General features: G+C 43.2%; 3 protein-coding genes across 8 annotated transcripts in view; 2 read left to right on the forward strand and 1 right to left on the reverse strand.

The window, feature by feature from the left end:
- The window catches only part of abcc8 (ATP-binding cassette, sub-family C (CFTR/MRP), member 8), a 49722-nt gene extending 41411 nt beyond the window's left edge, over nucleotides 1–8311 (forward strand). For 3 of the 4 annotated variants that reach the window (XM_036534865.1, XM_036534867.1, XM_036534868.1), the window contains 14 exons: nucleotides 39–205; nucleotides 700–769; nucleotides 1164–1321; nucleotides 1889–1981; nucleotides 2496–2598; nucleotides 3144–3257; nucleotides 3507–3627; nucleotides 4072–4202; nucleotides 4397–4475; nucleotides 4846–4954; nucleotides 5460–5563; nucleotides 6658–6791; nucleotides 7476–7538; nucleotides 8139–8311. In XM_036534865.1, the coding sequence (XP_036390758.1) occupies nucleotides 39–205; nucleotides 700–769; nucleotides 1164–1321; nucleotides 1889–1981; nucleotides 2496–2598; nucleotides 3144–3257; nucleotides 3507–3627; nucleotides 4072–4202; nucleotides 4397–4475; nucleotides 4846–4954; nucleotides 5460–5563; nucleotides 6658–6791; nucleotides 7476–7538; nucleotides 8139–8276 (1584 nt within the window). In that variant the 3' untranslated portion in view covers nucleotides 8277–8311. Of the gene's footprint in view, nucleotides 1–38; nucleotides 206–699; nucleotides 770–1163; nucleotides 1322–1888; nucleotides 1982–2495; nucleotides 2599–3143; nucleotides 3258–3506; nucleotides 3628–4071; nucleotides 4203–4396; nucleotides 4476–4845; nucleotides 4955–5459; nucleotides 5564–6657; nucleotides 6792–7475; nucleotides 7539–8138 lie in introns of those variants that run through there. The other variant, XM_036534869.1, reaches the window with a different exon arrangement.
- Nucleotides 8312–9903: 1592 nt separating this feature from the next.
- On the forward strand, nucleotides 9904–11703 carry kcnj11 (potassium inwardly rectifying channel subfamily J member 11). Its single transcript, XM_036534665.1, has one exon. The coding sequence runs from the start codon at nucleotides 10549–10551 to the stop codon at nucleotides 11701–11703; it is 1155 nt and encodes a 384-aa protein (XP_036390558.1). The 5' UTR covers nucleotides 9904–10548.
- Nucleotides 11704–14799: 3096 nt separating this feature from the next.
- LOC118781804 (MOB kinase activator 2-like) overlaps nucleotides 14800–21435 on the reverse strand; it is a 66944-nt gene continuing 60308 nt past the window's right edge. For all 3 annotated transcript variants that reach the window (XM_036534893.1, XM_036534891.1, XM_036534890.1), the window contains exons 3-5: nucleotides 20472–20568; nucleotides 17131–17255; nucleotides 14800–16511 (exon numbers count right to left, since the gene is read on the reverse strand). In XM_036534893.1, the coding sequence (XP_036390786.1) occupies nucleotides 16237–16511; nucleotides 17131–17255; nucleotides 20472–20568 (497 nt within the window). In that variant the 3' untranslated portion in view covers nucleotides 14800–16236. The remainder of the gene's footprint in view (nucleotides 16512–17130; nucleotides 17256–20471; nucleotides 20569–21435) is intronic.

Here is a 21435-nt window from a genome sequence, read left to right on the forward strand (position 1 = left end):
CTGACTCCCCATGTCCCTGTCCTCCTGTCCCCCGTCAGGACTGTGGCTTCAGTCACTCCTCCTACCTTCTGGTGTTCAGTGTGCTCTGCTGCCTGGGCATTGTCCTGTGCCTCGTCACCTCTGTGGCCGTGGAGTGCACGGGGCTCCGAGTGGCTAAGGAGCTGCACCACGCCCTGCTCAGCAAGATCATCCTGGCTCCCATGAGGTAGGGGACAGCCAGCATTTCAAGGTGTGCGTGTCTGTGTACTCATGTGCGTGTGTGTGTGTGTGTGTGTGTGTGTGTGTGTGTGTGTGTGTACACTCAAGGGCAGACAGTTCCCTTTCCCTCTGCGCTCACAATTTGCAGACTGAGATCTCTCACATCTGGCTGAGTAGGGGACGGCCGTGGGGTCTCCAGGGCCCTGCATCAGAGTTCCATCTGCTCCCTAGGGTAATGGTGCGGACAGGGCCTGTATCCCGCCAGGCCCCACTCACACCGAAAACATGAAAGCACTTTGTGCCCCTGTGACAGCAGCTGCATGGCCTTAGCAGTGACCCGTCTTGGAAGGAGAACAAACAAACAGATCACTCACACCGACATCTTGTTTTCAAACCACGGAGATTGTAGACAGGGCTTTAGTAAGAACAGAGTGAGAGGAAACTGGAGATGGTTAAGACTGTGTTCCCTGCAGGAGTGACCTGTAGTTCCTCTGTTTGCAGGCTTTTTGAGACAACTCCCCTGGGTAGCATTCTGAACAGATTCTCTGCTGACACCAACACCATTGACCAGGTATGGTGAACAGTGAGCTACACTGAACACTGGCCTAAACAGAAATCACAGTGAAGGTTAGGCACCTCTACAATGTAAGAGACCACCTGCAATGAGGCACAGTATAATTGATCCAACTGATCCAATTCACTTACAGGGCATGTGGAGGTTTATAATGAATTTAGATGTTTTGTGGTCTCATATGAATATGTAATTTATTACTGGTGCTATTTATTACGACATCGTCCAGGGTTCAGACACTACATGTGGGACATCATCCAAAGTGACTTACAAACCCTTCATGTTTGCTTGTCACACCCATGTATGCCTGTATGTTCTAAAGCAACTAAGGTTTAGTTGCTTTAGAACTGTGCTCTCTGTAGTATGTATAACTGTTAGAGCCCTGTGGTTCCAGCACATTCCAGCCACCCTGGAGTGCCTGAGTCGCTCCACCCTGCTCTGCGTGTCTGCTCTGGGCGTCATATCCTACGTCACACCTGTCTTCCTCATCGCCCTAGCCCCCCTTGCTATCGTCTGCTACTTCATCCAGAAGTACTTCAGGGTGGCCTCCAGGTGCGTCCCTCATGCCTTATGCAAGCACATGTGCATGCATGTGTGTGTACGTGCGTGGAAATGCTAATACAAATTTAAAAATTTGGGCAAAAATGTTAAATGGCTTTTGTTTTTGGTATAAAAGACACCAGAAGGTACAGATAGTATGAGCTATGAGAAAATAAGTCTCAAGGAAAACATTTAAAGGGACCTACTGGGCATTTTCAATTTGCTGAAAGGTTATTGTACGCCTAGTACATCCAGACAAACTTTATTTGTGGTTAATTTCCTTGCACTTTTTGACTTTTCCCCAAAAAACTCAAAGATTCAAAGATTCAAAGATTAATTTGAATTTATTATCATGTTGCCAAATTAATATTATGCTGGAATTGTGTTAAATGATAGTTGCAAAATAGGTCTCTCACATTTTGTTGCAGAACAGCTTAAAGTATCCTTAAAGCCATTTAGCATAGATACCTTTTTTCTGTATTGGTTAACAACTGGCTGTTATCTGAAGCCTATGGCAGAGAGTGCTGTGGGGTTACATGGCTGAGAGTAGTGACATTTTGGCCTCTGCCCACTCCACAGAGACCTCCAGCAGCTGGACGACAGCACCCAACTCCCGCTGCTCACACACTTCTCTGAGACTGTGGAGGGCCTGACCACCATCCGTGCCTTCAGGTGACACACATAAGTGCAGATTCACTCAGACACCCTCACGTTCACATACTCTCATATACATAAACAGACACCCTCACTGATGCACAGAAACTTACACACTCTCACTTATACACACATACAGTACAAACAGAAAAACTTAGATTTACACAGACACAAATACTCACACACTCTTATACACAAAGGTGCACAAACACACACACACACACACACACACACACATCACCTGACTCAGCCGATTACAACAAAACAAATTCATGCATCAGCAGTGTGTAAAGTAAATTCTGCCTATACCAGCATCATGGCGCATTGCCAAGCAGACATCGATAGAAGTTCCACTTTGTGCTTAATCTGTTTTGCTGCACTGCTCTGTTCTGGTCTCTGCTTTTAAACAATCAAAAACCACTTATGCAGATGAGCTCAAAAGAGCTTTTCCCACAAGCAGGCATCGCCAGCAGATTTTCAGTGCTCAGTGCGACTCTGCCTGCTTAGTCACGACCGCTCCTTCACTCCACAGGTACGAGGCCAGGTTCAGACAGAGGCTGCTGGAGTACACAGATGCCAACAACATTGCCTCCCTTTTCCTCACTGCTGCCAACCGCTGGCTGGAGGTCCGCATGGTAATGATCTCATTTTCAGGCTTGTCTGTGAGGCCCAGTCCCCTGTACAGAAAACCATGGAGGTGGGCAGTTTGCCCATCTGCAGGTGGCAAAGTTGTGTCCACTATAGCTGAAGAGTAACTTGATTCTGCACCAAGGCATGTTTCCTTCTGTGCACATGTACGGAGATTCATGTTTTTATCACATTATGCAATGAGTGAATTTGACAGAATTTCTCGGTAATAATGTTGACTTTAAATCAAGTTAAATCATGTCACACATGTTCCATTTTTTCATACCAAAACCATTAAATTTACTCATTGCACCACCTGTAGGTGTTAAGAAACTGATAGGTTAAGTTAATTAAGAAATTGTTAACATTTGTTATTAAATGGTATAGGTGCTGTTTTTTAGGCTAACTGATGTAGGCACTGTTCCCGGAACAGTGCATCTGATGTAAATGCCATTCCTAGAGCCATGGTACTGATATAGATGCTGTTCTCAGAACAGTGCAGCACATGTAGACTCTACCCCTAGACCTGTTGTATAGATAACTCTTTTCACAGGAATACATAGGCGCCTGTGTGGTCCTGATTGCAGCAGTGGCCTCCATCACCAACTCCCTTTATAACCAGCTGTCCACAGGCCTGGTTGGGCTGGGTCTGACCTATGCTCTCATGGTAAGAGACACTCATTCATGATATGAGCTATTAATTCACTGTCAGAGACATTCACACATGGTGAGCAATGTTAATTCCCTGTAAGTGTCACTTGCTTATGATAAGAGCTGCTGGCTCACTATCTGTGAAGTGCATACTGGTCTGCAGGCTCAGTACCTCCAGTGATTTCTCAGCTCATATTTGGATAAACCTGACTCACACCAAAACAAGTCCCCCCTCTGTATGAACCCCTCTGTGGTGTCTCCCCAGGTGTCCAACTACCTGAACTGGATGGTGCGCAACCTGGCAGACATGGAGGTGCAACTGGGCTCTGTAAAGAGGATTAACGGGCTGCTGAAGACAGAACCAGAGAATTACGAGGGTTTGCTATGTGAGTATGGAGGAACTGATCCATTACAACAGGGGAAGGACTCCCTCATTAAGGCAGTTAAAAAAAGTAAATAAAAAAGTTAATAAAAGGGTATTTTAAAATGAGTTAGAGGTGATCTACTGAACTGCTTAGGGTTAGGGTTAGACTAAGATAATTAGGATTAAGGTTAGGGTTAGGATTAGGGTTATGGTTAGCCTAAGATAAATTAGAGTTAGGCTGAGATAATTTGATTTAGGGATAGGGTAACATAGTTTGGATTAAGGTTAGGGTTTTGGTTAGCTTGTTATGCCCCAAGATCATCTCAGAATGTGGCCCAGCTATAGACAATATTATAGCAGCTATTGACCTTGGATGTTGAGCCAGATCAGAGCAGATCAGGCCAGTGTTTGTGTGCAAGTGTGAAAGTCACCACTCACACTAGCTGCTCCCTTTTTTCCTACACAGCTGCGTCCCAGGTCCCGGCGACCTGGCCGCAACAGGGAGAGATCCAGATCCAGAATCTGAGTGTGCGCTACGACAGCACCCTGAAGCCAGTCCTGAAGCATGTCAATGCCCACATCAACCCCGGCCAGAAGGTGGAGCTGTAACTTGTGTTACTAAGCAAAAATCCTCTTCAAATCGTTCTTCAAATGTTTTTGCGAACAACAATAACTTCAGCTTTCATTATGAATATAAACCCTCACTCTGTAGTGAAGGTGCAGGTGAGATGTGTGTTGGATGGTGCTGGGGTCAATGCCCTCACTGAAAAGAATGTCCCATCTATCCACAGGTTGGGATCTGTGGCAGGACAGGAAGTGGAAAATCTTCCTTCTCTTTGGCCTTCTTCCGAATGGTGGACACATTTGAGGGTGACTAGAGAGGCTTTTTTTTTCCCTCTGATGATTACTGTATTTTAAGGCACATGGAGGCACAACATGGATTCTGTCTGTGGATTCAATCCAAAGCAGCAAAACTGAGGAATTAATACAGCAGCTGGACACATTTTGTCAGCATTTGTCCTAACTTTTTCTTTTAAAAAATCACAGCAAGAATTCTGAGATATATTTACAACTTCTTCCCTGTAGGAAGTGTTAAGTGTTAACATATTAGTCTTCAGAGACTAGAGAAGGAGTTCATTAAATGCATTTCAACTGTGCAGATTACTGATGTTTCTGTTTTTGTAAGTCCTCTCAGCTTTGCTGATTTATGAACTGCCACTGTTGTTGTCTCTCCTAAAAGGCCGCATCATCATAGACGGCATTGACATTGCAAAACTGCCCCTCCAGACTCTTCGGTCCCGATTTTCCATAATTCTGCAGGATCCCATCTTATTCAGCGGGACGATCCGGTGAGCATTTTGTGAGGCTTCAGCCTACATGATATTAATTTACAATGTCTCTCATGATAATCCTCATTAAGCACAGTTCCTATACACCAGCTGTGCCTTAATCCACATTTTAGAAAGAAAAGGTAGGCGCTGCTCTCACTCTTTCACGCAGTGTTTATGTAACTATGCCAAAGAGCTAACTGTGGAAAGAAAAAAACTTCAAAATGTTGGTTTGCTGAGATGTTAATGACTCAGAATCTTTTGGATGTCTTGTGGGTGTTCACTGAGTGGATCAGCATGTATTGTGCTGTGTAGGGAGTGATCAAAATCTGAGTCTCCCCATGGCAAATGATGAGAAGTATTGGAAACATGAGCACAGCCTGAGCTCCGGTTACTGGCTCTGTCACAAGCCAAGTATGCTGCAGTTTCCATTTTCATTATTAAGGCCATCAGCCTGGCAGATGTCTCTCTGTGGGACTCATGGAAGCTGATGCAGGATCCTGCTGTGTTTGCGGCTGTTGTTCAGGTTCAATCTGGATCCGGAGAGGAAGGCTACAGACAGCATGCTGTGGGAGGCCCTGGAGATTGCACAGCTCAAGCCTGTAGTTAAGGCCCTGCCTGGGGGGCTTGGTAAGACAGTTAAAGTGGCACATGGCTGGAAAAATAACAAAACAACATTTAAATATGATATTACCAGACTTTATTAAAAATTAACACAGGCTCCTGAGTGGATCCCTTGGAAAAAGGCTCATCTTGAGCACTCATTCCTACAGCCCAGGTTCATGATCCCTGCCATGCGATCAGCCAACAACAATCAGGATCCCAAAATGGTGGAACGAATTGGAGCTCCACCAGATATAGGAGTGGGTACATTGTCCAGGGTTTTTCTAGTCTCACTGCGCTCAGGCAAAATTCAATTCATCAGGCACCTGAGATATGTTCAGATGATGTGAATGCAGTAGTGTCTATCGTCCAATTGGTGTAGTGCTTAAAATAGCTGCGTGTGAGTGTATTGGAGCATTTATCTCGCTTCAGTGCTTCTGCCTGGCTTGGGAGGTTGTCAAAGTGAGGCAAGCCTGATGTACAATTTCAAATAGGGTAGCATGAAGGGGAAAAATCTCAGATACATACATAAAAAGATAAAGAAAAAAAACCAAAAAGGTAAAATAAGGAGAAAAAAATATTACGAACTCAACTGAAAATATTATGTCTTACCTTGTGGAGAGACTTGGCTTTCCCCAATGTGACCTTAGTTGTTTAGAGATGACTACAGCATCCTCTCATTACAACACATCTGAGGTGAAAAGGCAACAAAGGTGACCTGCACTGAACTCTCCTGCTTTGTAAAATATAAATAGTCAGCCAACAGTGTCAATTTGCACTCTCATTTGACAGCAGGGCAAATTGGACTTATCTCAGGGAGCCCCTTATTGAGTTTGATGTTGGCTGAACTGAAATAATTGCTTCGGTATATGAACTCACATATACTTGTTTACTCACATATACTGCAAAAATTTCTGATATTTCTGAAGGGTGGGAGTCTAAGGTTAAACATTTCTTGAATCTTAATAAATGAGAAATGTAAGCACTGTCTGAGCTTAGGTGTGGTTGGGGGCAAGGGGGGGGGGGTACGATTGTTATGGAAAGGTTTTAAGGACTTGTTTTCACATGAATGTCAGCCTGATGCCTGGGCTCCTGTCTGAGAGGATTGTGCTGTATTGTAGATGCCATGGTGACAGAGGGAGGGGAGAACTTCAGCCAGGGGCAGCGTCAGCTGTTCTGCCTGGCCCGGGCGTTTGTGCGGAAAAGCAGCATTCTCATCATGGATGAGGCTACCGCTTCCATTGACATGGCAACGGTAAGGCATAAGAGCCACCCCTGCAGGCTCCTTCACCGAGGCTCCCTTCACTAGGCATACTACCCACACACATGCATACACGCGCACACTCACACACATACACACACACACACACACACACACACACACACACACACACACACACACACACACATATATACAAAGGGCTCCATGCTATTATAATGGCCACACGGCTGTCTCTTTCCCCTGAAGAAATGGAGCACATCTCCCTTTAGCAGGATGCGTGAAGTGAGGGCAGACATTGGAGAATAATATCTTACAATAGCACAAGCAATTCACAAACAGCAGCTGTCACATTTGGCTGCACAAAAACAAGTATGAGTGTGAAGGTTGATTTTATATGGCCTGCACTACTGAAGGAGTAGTTCATACTGTGCATTAACAGACACTGTGGAACATCTTGCCTCAGTGAGGTAATCAATGATAGGAGGGCAGACAAAGAGAGTCTTTTAATGAATAATACCATTACCACTGTCAGGGGTAGAGTTAATGAAATTACATCACAAATGTAAACATGGTTTTACACTGCACAGACTGTGATATGAACACACTGTTTGTCTGGTAGGAGCTAGCTGACTGTATGGAACAGATGAAAATCAGCACCCTGGACAGCGCCTCACAGTGCCATATCTTCTAACAATGTGCTCCACTGCTGTTTTACAGGAAAGCATTCTACAGAAAGTTGTGATGACAGCTTTCGCTGATCGAACTGTGGTCACCATAGCAGTAAGTATCACAGATCTGTGACCAAATATACTTTACAGTCTTTATTTGGAAATTTTGCACCTCCTTTTTGCCTGCTTGAGGGCTTGTGTGTATGTATATCAGTGCTTGCTACTTGAAATGAGGACCTCTGGATCAAACTGCAGGCAGGCACTTGTGATGCTAAAGCTGACTCATGTTCTGCTGAGAATATTGCATGCCTGGGGCATGCTAATGGCCACACTATTTCTCCAGGGCAAAAATGCTTTTTAAGTTGCTTAATGTGACCAAACACATTCAGACCTTGAGTGCTTTAAATTCAATCCAGACAATGACATTTCAGACTTAAACTGAGGCAGAATAAAGCCTGTAAACATTATAGCCCTCCACGACCTGAAATACTAGTGTCTGAAGTGTACTCAAATTGCCAAGGAAATGCATCAAAATGTAAATTTGATTTTAAATAAAAATCAATCTGGGGCCATGCTGCACCTTGGCAACTTGGAATAAGCGCACTTAAAGATACATTTTTATACATATACTAATAACTATGTTAACACAAAAAAATGCTTTTCAGGAATGAAATTGCAATTTACAATTTGGTGGCCTCTTTGCCTCTCACAGCACCGTGTGCACACGATTCTGAATGCTGATGTGGTTATAGTGATGAAGCGCGGGATCATTTTGGAGTATGACAAGCCCGACGTGCTCCTGGATCGCGAGGACAGTGTCTTCGCTTCTTTCGTCCGAGCGGACAAGTGACAGCTAGTGGCGGGCCTTTGAAAAGTGCAATTGTACAAGGGATTTTTATTTTTTAATGGTGTAACATATTTGTATATAAAATGTTAATTCTTTATTAATAAAAACTGCATTCTCATCTAACAGGCAATGTGTTTCCTTTGAAGGTAATGACCTTTTGGCCACACAGTGACTGCAGCATTGTTGGTTTTTCAAGTATTGGGAAATGGTTTCAGTGCAGGCATTCCGTTCAGGAGATAAAGCACCACAAAGTTGGTCTTTCAAGACCTTCCCACTTGTCAGCATATAGAGAGGTGTTTTGAATGAAGACCTGTACTGAATTTTTCTATCAATAAATATTTGTCATTTTTCAAATGGACTGCAAAAAGAATTCACACCTTTCTAAAAAGGATATACAAGTATACAATGAGAAATAGTAAGAATACACATTGGTCTAACGAAAGATTTGGCTTACCTTTTCCTTAGCCCTAATGGTTGTAGTCATAAAGATTGCTCATCTGCGGTCTTCCCTCATAATACTGCCCAGCTCCACATATTCTCCAGAACAGCCTGCAATAGCCATTAAATTTCTTTGGCCTCTTCAAACATTGAGAAATGATACCAACTATTTTAGTCAAGGAGGAAGAAAATGTATTAAGTGACTCTTCTGGGCCACCCCAGCTGTTATCAAACCACACCTATCAGCCAGATAAGGAACTCTTCTGTGTGTATTAGAATTACTGTCTTTGCAGCCCTCTGTTGTGTCATGCTGTTCATGGACCTGGGAAAAGGACAAGAGAGGTTTTACTTGTGATGGGCACTCACATGTCTCAGCCTCTAAAAATCCATAAACAAGCAATATAGCCATCAACTACATAATGGAAATGACATGACTATCCAAAAAAGCCATTTTGGAAACAGGTATCTTTGGCACATGGTGATTTAAACAAATACACATATATTCACATGTATTCACATACATTGCCTTGTGAGTATATCTCTCATTGGTACTCACTCTGAACTCCTTCAGTAAACAACCAGCTGTGTAAATAGATAGCATGTTGAAAGTGAGCTATGGGTGTCTGCTAAGCAAACACAATTACATGAGAGAGCATATACAAGGCAGTGATTAAATCTCAGTCTACTTCTGTGAAACATCTTTATTTCAGTCCAAAAGTAGAATACTCATTTGACATTGAACTCTGCAAACTATTTTTGCTCCTCTTGGATTAGAACTGGAACATTTTAAAGTAGTAACATCTGCATATAATTTTGAGAAAAAATCAACCAATTCATGACCACATTGTATAGATTAGAACACAATTAATATTCAATATTTTGTCCAGTTTAGACTGAAAAAAATCACGTTTTTAAACGTAATATCTCTTGTCAAAAACATCAGCAAACCAATACAGTAATTCTCTACATGCAAGCAATGGAAACTGTTCATTGACTTCTCTGTATTTATTTGTGTAAACATTCTAAAGTGGGATAATTTAACTATGGTATAATATATTAAGGAGAAATACTTTTCAAACTGGTGTACAGCACATGAATTGTAATAAGATATTGTCAAGAAAACCCTAAAACTTGGAAAAACCTTGTGCTATCTGTTTGAGCACGTTGAATTTGATGTTGATGGGGTCTGGGGGTTTATACTCTGCGAAAAATAGCCATATTTCAATTTCGCATTATCGAACTTCTTCAAAGGATATTTCAGATTGTAAACAGGGGCGCACTGACATCTGTCGGAAGCCATGCCAGTCGTGAACGCCTTCTCAGATAGCGCAGCCACGACGGTCCCTCACCCCGCTACTTTCCATTCGCGCAGTTCTGCAGTCGTCTGGGGTTTCCGTTCTACTGCAGGCATTTCGGCTGAACACACGTGTCTCCGGCGGGGCTGCAAAGAAGAAAATTTTCTCGCTCCATAAGTAAGGGCTAGCTCATTTCTGCCACCGGGTCCAACTGCAATAAGCCAGTGAGTTCCAGACGACTGCTTATCCGGTTGCAAGTGACGGGCAACGACAGCTGAACTGAAAGTAGAGTCTTCTTTTGGGAATTCTGCGGCGGCGGAGCGCCTGATCCGGCAACGCGAGCAACGAACATAGTTTTAGAAAACAGATGACAGCGCTGATCTCCTGTCAGCTGTCACTGGAGTAAATGCCGCCGCGGGTGAATTGCCTTCTTTCAGGAAACGCATGAAGGGCTGTCCCGTGTTTTATAAAGTGGATCTCATGGCACAGAGGTAATCTGCGTCCACCGATGAAAGCGGTCTTGTGTGTAGTATGGGAGCGCTATGTTGTCCAGAAAGGGACTTATTCCTGAAGATTATGTGCTGACACGTTTGGCGGAGAATGTTCTGCAACCCAAGTACAAAACCAAACAGAGAAAAGCTCGCTTCGTGGCCAAAAACGGGACCTGCAATGTGGCCCATACGAACATTAGAGAGCAAGGACGTTTTCTGCAAGATGTATTCACCACCCTCGTCGATTTAAAATGGGTTCACACGCTTATAATATTTACGATGTCTTTTCTATGCAGTTGGTTGCTGTTTGGTATGGTATGGTGGCTTGTAGCTTTCGCGCACGGGGACCTGGACCAGAAAGGAGACGACTTTGTCCCGTGCGTAACGAGCATTCACTCCTTCTCCTCGGCGTTTTTGTTTTCAATCGAGGTACAAGTGACTATCGGTTTCGGCGGGCGCATGATTACAGAGGAGTGTATCTCCGCCATCATCATACTGATCATTCAGAACATCGTCGGTCTGGTCATCAACGCAATCATGCTGGGCTGCATCTTCATGAAGACAGCTCAGGCAAACCGCCGCGCAGAGACGCTTATTTTCAGTAAGTACGCAGTCATCGCCGTCAGAAATGGCAAACTGTGTTTCATGATCCGCATTGGGGACCTTCGGAAGAGCATGATTATCAGCGCGACGGTCAGAATGCAGGTGGTGAGGAGGACGACTACGCACGAGGGGGAGGTGATGCCCCTCGACCAAATAGACATTCAGATGGACAATCCAGTTGGGACGAATGGCATCTTTCTAGTGTCCCCTCTCATCATATGTCACGTCATTGACAAAAACAGCCCTCTTTACGAGCTGTCCGCCGATGACTTGCAGCACGAAGACATAGAAATTATTGTTGTGTTGGAGGGGGTGGTCGAAACTACTGGCATCACTACACAGGCCCGAACGTCTTACCTGTCGGAAGAGATACTGTGGGGGCATCGTTTTGTTTCCACTGTTTCCGAAGAGGAGGGAATGTACGCCGTGGATTACTCCAAATTCGGCAACACGGTGAAAGTGCCAACTCCAAGTTGTAGCGCTAAGAAACTGGATGAGGATGGTGGTTTGGCGCGATTCAAACTTCAAGACTCCTCGCCGAGCGGGTCGGTGAGAAGACGGCACCCTTCTTTACGCATAAAGCAGCTCAGCACATGTCAGTGATTTTGAAAAGGACTAATGTTAACTTTGGACGTTTTGCTACACAAATCGTTCATATCTATTTTTGGAAAAGTGTCGATGAAGGTATTTTATGGTTGTTTGAAGGCAATAATGTTCTTTTTGCAAGATGGCCGTAGTTTTATAGTATCCATGCATTTTATACAATCATTGTAGTTTATACTATACTACAGCTAGTATGTAAGCACTTCATGAATGAAATGTAAAATCTCTGTAGACAAATGTTCTGACGCGGAAGCGTTTCACCAACACTGTATGGGATCCGGCACCAACTCCCATGAAACGCATGCGTCCAATACCTTGTGTTATATTGCACATCTACTCAGGGTGCTAAATGAATACAAATGTATATGGCTTTGAGTGAATGCAACATTAAATATATGCAATGTAAAGTTGATAGTTTAGTTTGCAAGCAAGAGTAAACTGTCAACCAGCAGTATTGAAGTAGAAATTACTTTCACCTGTAGCAATATCTAACTGACATAGCTGCATGTGTTATCTGACACTGGGCTTAACATACTTTACTAACAAATCAATGACACCAAAACTGCATTGAGGGGTATGTATCATTATGTCTGCATGAAGTGTCATTTCTGTTCATTCTTTTCTGATTAATGTGATGACTTCAACTGTACGTGATACAATAAGGTCTATAAAATGTGCACATGACAGGGGACCATTGAATTACCAAAAGTTTACTTCTCAGGTGGTCCACTGCTGTTTTATTTGTGGGTAACCTGAGATGCCTCAGTAAATATCCAGCTGTACAAACAAGTAAAATATTAAGATTGTAAGCTACAGTATGTATGTCATCCTGGATATGTCATGTAAATGTACCAGTGTTAAAGGCAGCAGCAAAAGAGTTGAACTCAACAGAGTAGAATTATATTGTAAGAGCCAAAGAATAAAGGTTAGGTTGAGGACAAATTCTAAAATGAGACCCTTCAGTTAGGATATGACTATTTCATAAGCACGTCAGTGTGTGTGTGTGTGTGTGTGTGTGTGTGTGTGGTTGCAGAAGAAATGACATAGTGAGAGATCTGAAAGAGTGCAGGGAATAGAATGACTGCCAGACATAAAGAAAGCTATATAATATCTGCAAACTCTCAGTTCAGTTCTCTTATCTCTTACACATATTCCTCTAACACAACTGTGATGTGACGGCCAGCATAAGATACACACTGCTCCTCAATTCTTGGGTGATAGCTACCTGGAACAGCTTTGTCCAGGTCTGGCATCACTTTGCTGCTAAAAACACCAGCACATGTTTTTGTACCCCTGTAGAAATATTGTGTGACATAAATGCTTTGAATGATCAACTTCAAGTATTTACATATTCTTATTTCTATATCACTGTCCTTGAACAGAGAGACAACTGATCTACTTAACATTACCATCTACATCACAGGATACCATACTTTGCATTTACTGGGTGTAAAGAATGAAGGTCTGGCCATTCTGTATTTACATTATTAAATATACATTTACTGAGATCACTGCTAAATATTGACCATTATATTTGACCTGTCTGTCACATAGATTATTTTACTGACAACACACCAGAAAGACCGATGTCTGTATGTTACCTTGGTTTAAAATTAGATGTATATGCATCATAAACTATAAAATTGATTAATCAACAAAACATGTCTGAATAGAAAGGAATCGTGAGGTAAAGCAGCTTTATGGAGAACATTTTCTTGTGAGACAGGTTTTCTTAATTTATTCTGATTTTCTGAATTTGTATGCATTTGTATGCCAAGGAACAGGGCGTTTTCAGCTCCCACAGATCTAACCTTGCTTACCAGCCGTGTGAGGCTGAAAAGGGGAGCTGAACGAGGCTGAACAGACACACGGCTGGTGAAGTTACTGCAGACTCTGCATGCCACCATTTTCTTCATTGGTATTCTGACTCCGCCTAGTGGCAACTGCAAGCACTGCATGTCACTCTGTAAATATAAAAACTCGACGCCTTTGGTCCCATTCAAACATTTACATTTACATTTATTTATTTAGCAAACCACACTTGCTAGGTGCTAGGTTTGGATTTCAATAATTTGCTCCAGTTTAAAGTAATGTCATACATTGGACCTAGTATTAAGTTTTTTTCTGGTTTATGATTTTCATGTTGTCTCTGCATAAGCGGTACTAAAATGCGTCTCTAAAAGTGCTTATAACAAGTATGAAAAGTGTTATGTAACATACAGCAATGGTGATTCGATGATTAAGATCGGTTTTTGGTGGCTAGATGCAACTCCGCACCTGTGAGTACTTTTTGACAAGGCTGTATGTTATTTTAAAACATTTTGAGACAGTAACCATTCATGCTGATTTATGGAAACGTAACTACTAACTTATGAGGCAATATTGATTTTCTGGCAAAATAAACGTAGTTTTATAGTATCCGTGTATTTATATAATCCCTATTATACTATGTTATAACCATCAGAAATCTTTGTGCAGTTCTTAAAATAAGCTTAAAACGGTTGTAGGACAAATGTTCTCACGCCAAACCTAACGCTTATCGTCATTACACGGCATGGTGCATCACCTTACATGAGATGCATACTTACGTACAACAGCACAGCAACCACTGAAAAGGCTTCCTACGATACATTTCACTGCAATGAATTTTCCATAAGACAGAGAATCATGTCGTCTTCAAATACATCATTTCAATGCAGTCTTTGGAACATTCTGCGGTTATGCAAAGCGAATGCCGTATCCTAGCGCATAACAGTGGAAGTACACGTACCTAAATTAATTTTACCGCTTGGATATTGTTATAATTGAACTCAATGTGACCAAATCCTGCTAAGTATACAGCATTCATACAGGAGCTTCCATTTAGGTAACACAACATACAGCTCTGCATATTTGGCCATATTTTGTAACTGCCACACGTAACTCTCCACCTTTCCTTGTGACAATAACATGTCAATAATCACAAGAAAAAAAGCAGAAATGGAATTTTTATCTTTTATTAGGTTATAATTCGCAGAGCATAAAATATTAAATCGCTTTTAACTTAGATAATAATTAAAATACATAAAAATGAAAGCCAGAACTGAAGGACCCTGCAAATATCAAAACAAAACATAAAATTTAAAACAAGAATTTAAAATAAATAAAAGGAAAATAAATCCAGCCGTCCTTAGCACAGAGGCTATCACCTACAATGACAGTGATGCAGTGTTGACCTTAAAACTGTCCGTCTCTCTCCGGGGTTTATCTTCCCATATCGCTAGTCAAGTGCGCATATATTATATAGGCTATGAATACGTTTCCTTTTTCAGTAAGACCTGTCCTCTTTGGTCCTGAAAAAGAATCTTCTTTCAGAAACACAAGGACAGGGAGTTTTTAAGGATGGCAGCGTCTTTATATGGAACAGAAGACTGACTCTGTGATTGTGATTTAAATATGTCCTCCTCGCCATGTGGCCTCACCTCCCCTCCCACAGCCCACAGATGGACAAGGCTGACCCTCATTTTTCAGTCTATCAGACATGGAGCAGGGCTGGAGGTGGGGGAACCTGTAGATAGTGCCAGTATCTTTGGCATTGAGGGACCAGGATTGGCCCTTGAAGCCACTTAAACCCTCTATACTACAGCAGCATGCCTAAGGGAAGTCCCCCCATCAACAAACCCCTCCCCTCGACACACTTCCTCCTTTCTGCCCCAGAGAGGCTCTCTTTCATATCAAGGCAAGATTTCACATGCCCCCTGATACATACACAAAAAACTGCAGTCACCTTCCTGCTTCCTCTCAGACTCAGGGCTGTTCCTACCAGAAGGGAAGGGATTCCACAGTAATATTACAGTTCCACAGACTGTAATATTAAATTAGAAATGCTAATGTGAAGGTAAGGGTTATTATGCAAGCCCCTCTGTCTGGCTTGCAGCAGCAATGCAAACTTTTTCTGGGGGGGGGGGGGGGGGGGGGCTGTTCTGATTATTCAAATGAAAAATAAAAGAAAAAGTCACTCCAAACAGGGGACTCTTCCCCTACCGCAACCTGGAAGTGGTGAATGCAACAGCCACTACACTCTGTACGTCTTCTTCAAAAACAGCATTATACAACAGTACATGAGAAGAGGCGGAGACAACATCCTGATCTGAGGAAGACAAAAAAAAATAGGGAGCGAGAGAGAAAAGTGAACAGAAAACTGTGTCCCCGAGAAAGCAAAATAAAAGGATTTTAAAATTTTGGGAAAATAAAATAAGAACAAAAACAACCAAAACATGGTTGGTTTCTTATAGGGCGGGGCAGGCAGGCAGGATTTACCCTGGGGAAAGCTTGCACCAATTCCTGCTGGTGCCACAGACATCCCCCTCCCCCACCCCACCCTGTCTGGCTGCAGGGTCCTCATAGTAGCAATATTCTGGGAGTGGAAGGTCTCCAAGTCCTGCACACATCCGAGACGCCTCCATCTTCCCCTCTCCAGGGGGGAGGGGGGGAGAGATACCCCCCAACCTCCCCCCATGCTGGGCGCGGCGATTGTGACAGCCAGCAGGCGGCTCATCTCTCCGTCACATGGTTCTGTGCAGCAGGTGAAGGTGAAGGGGCGCACAGCACCTCGGACAGGTCGTCCATTATGGCCGTCTCCTTGGGGTCCACCAGGTTGAATTCCCTTACGAATACGATGAAATGCATGTACAGAGTGTTCAAATGTCCCTGCAGGTCCAGTGCCACCGTCTCCTTGAAGTGCGCCCAGTAGATGTGCGCCAGCACGTGGAACAGGTACCTGCAGATCTTCTTCACCAGTGACTCAAACGAATTGGGGAACTCTTTGCCTGCGGCAGAGGGTGGAGAGAGAAAGCAGTGATGGCATTAGATTTTATATCGCTAGCAGCGATTTACAGGACTGGTGCATTCATGTAAAAAAGATGTTAAAGCAGCTGTGAGATTTTGTTGCCCATGTTGCTTTTCCCCACATATAAAACTGAAGTGAAGTCTGTAAAAACAACTGGATACCCATACAACTACTGTGTGCCTTTGTAGCTATTGTAGGGAGGTCCTGCCATTTCCTGGAAAGGGTGACCCCAGAACTCTAAAGAAAAACTCAGTGTCAACACTCAGACTCAGATTTTATCTGACAACTAAGTGCTTTGTCTTTAACATTGAGTATTGTGCTGATTTTTTAATAATCATTTTTGATGATTGCAGCATTGTACAAGAAATGAAAGACAGAGCAGCTGCTTAAATTCCTGACTCAGGAGTTCAGAGCAAGCCACCATGCAATCAGTTTCAACCTAGACCAATGAACCTATTTCATCCATTTTTCTCTATTGAGACAACAGGGGGCACCCTTGTCATGCAAACGGTAAGAGTCACTGGCAGTAACCCAGATAGTACAAAATGGCTGCAGTTTCCCAGCCTGAACACATGAGGATGCCATTTCACAACACTCACCATATTTTGTAGGAAAGATATCTTCATCTGTCACCAGCTTCTGCACCAAACTCATGACGAAGTCTATGTACTGCGGGGCCGTGCACTTTGTCTTCTTCCCCTTCTCATCATACCAGTAGTATATCCTGCAAGGCACAGAGAGGAGGCAGACGGTAAGGTCAAGCTCTGTGCTACCAGCTGAGCTGCTCATGAAAGCCCTCTGAGGACTTTATTAAGACAGTAAGGACAGTACCACTGAAGGACAGTAAGGACAGTACCACTGAATCAATGTAAACAAGGGGTTCTAGGAACACACTCTTCTGATCTAGTTTATGGCAATTCACCTTTACCTCATTTATACGAACACAAATCCCACCATTGATCATTTCATGAGATGAAATCCAGACTAACAGTGAGAAAAACACTGGGGAGTGATAATGAGAGAAAGAAAAGTAACATCAAGTAACCCCCTGCCCTTCCCCCAAATCATGGTTGAATTTCCTAGTTTAGGTTACTGTTTTCACTCATGAACTTGTGAGGGGGAGTGATTTATTTTTATTTATTTTCTCCATTGATTTCATGCACTGTTTAGCTTGCCCTGTGAGCAAACCAACACCTGTTTGAAGACTGTGATTTGCATCTGGCTGCTCTCTGAGTCCATTTCTAGTTCATTTTCAGGAAACAGTCTCCATTTATAACATCATATCTGTGGGAAAGTAAGACTCAGTTTGTAATGATCCGATTTACAATAGGGTTTTCCAGGAATACACCGTGTAACATGAGCAGGAACCACCTGCTGTAGGATCTTCATTCTCAGAGGTTTACCCTTAACCTGACCAGACCTACGTCTCCAGGCCAAGCTAAGTGGCAAATGTAAACCTTTAATCTCTCTCGCAGGATGACAACACCTTCATCTCAGGTGAGTGGGAGAAATTTCGAGCCAGCTATCACTTCCATGTCAAGCCATTTTCCAGGAAAGTGACCCATTTAAAATGGGCATTTGGTTTTACAGCCCTGTAAAAGACCAGGTGCAAGTTGGGTAATACAGCCCTTGTATTGACATCCTTGCGCCTGGGGCCAAGGGGAGGGGCAGGGAGGGGGTGTGGGGGGGATGTGGTCATTACTAATGCCCTGGAATGCAGACTGAGCGACGGAATTGTCCACATAACTGACCCCCACAGGAAAGATGTACTGACCACAGGCCGGCATTAGGGTCAGCCACTGAAGAAAGTGAAGGCATTGTAATTGAATGGGGCAAACTTGAGGGAAAAAAAATAGAACACACACACTTGAATAAATGCAGACAGAACAGCACTCAGAAAAGACCACTCTTTCAAGTGATGGAAAATTCCAGGGAAACGCCCCTTTTAATTTTCTCTGGACCCAAGCCTATCATATCTTCATCTTTTTCTGGTAACAGTTGATGGTATCCGGCTGCTCTCGGCCCATTAGCAGCATCCATCAGAGGGGTCTGGACAGGACCCCAAGGCAACATTGAAGACCCATACATGAATGCCCACTTTTTGGGCCTAGGGCTGCAGAGTCTGCTACAGGCTGGACCCTGCAATTCACACACCGGCCTGGTGCAAAATGCAGCTCAATTAAAAAAAAAAAAAAAGGAAAAACTGAAAACTAACTCACTCTCTCTTACACAGGTGTCAGAACAATCCATTAATAACATGGGTTCATTTTTAACTCAAGCAAACCTGGCAGACACTGTGCCAAACTAGTGTAAGCTGGAGAGAGAATGGCACACTGTATACAGGTAAGTGTTATACAAGTATGGGTGAGGGAGAATGCAGAAATGGCAGGCTCCCAAGAGAATGACCAGAACAGCACTGCGTGCCAGTGAATGCGTGCGAGATAAGGGGGTTCCACCTGGGCAGATTCATTCAGAGGAGTACGTTCAGCTGGAGATGTTCACTGCGGAGGGGAGTTTACATTCTTGTGCTCTGCTTCCCTCAGCGTTGTAATAAAACTGCCCTGGTGTATCGGCCCTGCCTTTGTGAGAGACGCCCTGCTGGTGCTGTTTGCGGAGACGGTCCGGGCCGCATCCCATTTACAAACAACAGGACTCTCCCATTTGGGAGGGAAGCTCACGCATTCCCAGACAGCCGCTCACATTCCCATACCAGGAAGCTTTCATAATGTGCTCCCCACCGACATTTCCCTCCAATCACAGAGCAGGCAAAGTGCTCTGCTGCTCCCTGATTGTCCCTTTGGTAGGGCAGGGTCATCTCTGAGGTCAGGCTTGTTCAACTGTCACAATACACCAATTGTGAGAGTCGGGGACTAAATAGATAGGGCCAAACAGGAAAAAGGACACCTCTGATTGGTCAACTTTCAATGTGAAAATCCAGGAAATGCATTTCTACCAAGGTACGGCATGATACGAAATACGGTGCAGTTAAGTTATGGAAAGCTCACCCTGTCATCACCTCATCTGGCATTAGACAGCACACCCATTCCTGGCCTTTTTTTTTTCCAAACTGCCTCCTTTTTGTTTGCTTTTCTTTGTCACTAAAGGTTTGCCTTAATGACTGGACTTGCAGAGCATCTGGTTTTTCTTGCCCCACTATCTGCTCCTCCAACAGGTTGAACCAGTTAAACCAAATGGTTAAAGATTTTCCGTTCATTAGAACTCAGAGGGTTTTACGCAAGGCTGTTACTGTGCCAGCCCTGGGGTCCATGACTGCTGTGAGTGGAATTTCTTAACTGCCCATCTCTGCGCACCAACCCTGAATTTCCATTCACCATGGAAGTTATGAGGCAGACTCAAGAAGGTTATGTTTTTGATATTCTCTCCAATCTCTTTGATGCCAAATCAAGTGGAATCTCCCCTCACTGTCAACTTGTGAGGCCACGTCAGTTTAATAGAGTCAGTAGCAGAACGACAGAGAACAATCATGACAGCCTCTTTAATGGCAGGCTTCGCAGCCTGTTTGATCTTGCCTCTCTGTGTGCAGTCCTTGCTCCCTGAGTGGTGGTCTCGCACACGCCCTTCCAAGGCTTCAAAGGTGACACCAGACTCTCAAGGAAACAGTCAACGACCAGGTGAACGTTTCAACCTGCACTTCCTGTTGAGGCGTGTGGTAGTTTACTGCCTCCACCTCTAGTATTTTAAATATCTTAAACATTAACTTTAAACAGGCTGCCTTTCTCCTCAGTAACCGAAACAGAGACACAAGACACATTCCCTTGTTGTAGTCCTGATGGTAGAGGAGAGAATAATTAATTCTTTGGCTGCTGTCCCTTCACACAGTTTCGGAGGGTCATTTGCGACACAGGGGACCCAGTGCCTGTCTGGCTTGGGCCTCCTTATCGTACAGGTACATGACAGAGCAAAAGGTGCATTCACTTACGTATTGCAGGCTGCTGTCATGGCTTGACACGTCTCCCCAGTGCAGAACTCTGAGATTGTGCTGTACTGCAGGTTTATGAGATTGAAGAAGGTTGTTGCTGTAAGAAAGTAATAAAGAAAAGTACAGAATGAGATGCAGAGAATGTGGAACAGAACAATGAATCTGAAAATATTAAACATATACATATTAAAAATACATTTTTGAGAACATTTTTAGCTCAATCAGCATATCTCCCGTTTAGTATATTGTAATAAACTGGTGACATGCATTAATATATTTTAATTTATTTGCTTTTAGGCTTCAATATAGTCTTGGTGAACAACATCTCTCTCAATATATTACAATATTTTTCATTTTCGTATGGGAAAGTACAACAGAGTACAAAACAATGAGGAACACTTGGATCCACACTGCACAAGTGGAACTTTTTTTTTTTAACACATTTTTTCTATATTCTTCCTATACATAGTACTATTACATCTAGCACCATCTGAAGGCCTTGCTCTTTACCCTAATCTTCTCAGTAAATGACAGTCTAATTAAAAGTCTGTTGTAAAAGGCATTCATCTTATATAAGTGCACAATTAACACAGGCCCCAACACGAGAGCCTTTCAAATAACATCTGATATTAAGGGTCTAATTACAAGCAACTACAGAATAAACACGTTCCCCGTTAAATTCAACCACAAGGTATTGCTTGAATTAAAGACAATTACACGCAACTCAAAATGGTTTGCATAAGCCTTTTTCATTGGAATGTCATGAAACAAATCATGAGCTTTGTTTGAACTTGTCAAAGCTTTGTTTTATACAGCATTATGTGAGTGAAAATGAGAATTTTCTTGCCCTTCTGGCTAGCACCTGCCTATAAAGTTATTCTCAAAACAGAGGGGCAGACACAACAAAACCATTCACCACACTCTCTGTTTAAATCAAAATGCCCCAAACATCAACTGGAAGAGA

Source organism: Megalops cyprinoides, chromosome 8 (assembly GCF_013368585.1).
Source record: "Megalops cyprinoides isolate fMegCyp1 chromosome 8, fMegCyp1.pri, whole genome shotgun sequence".
NCBI classification, from domain to species: domain Eukaryota; kingdom Metazoa; phylum Chordata; class Actinopteri; order Elopiformes; family Megalopidae; genus Megalops; species Megalops cyprinoides.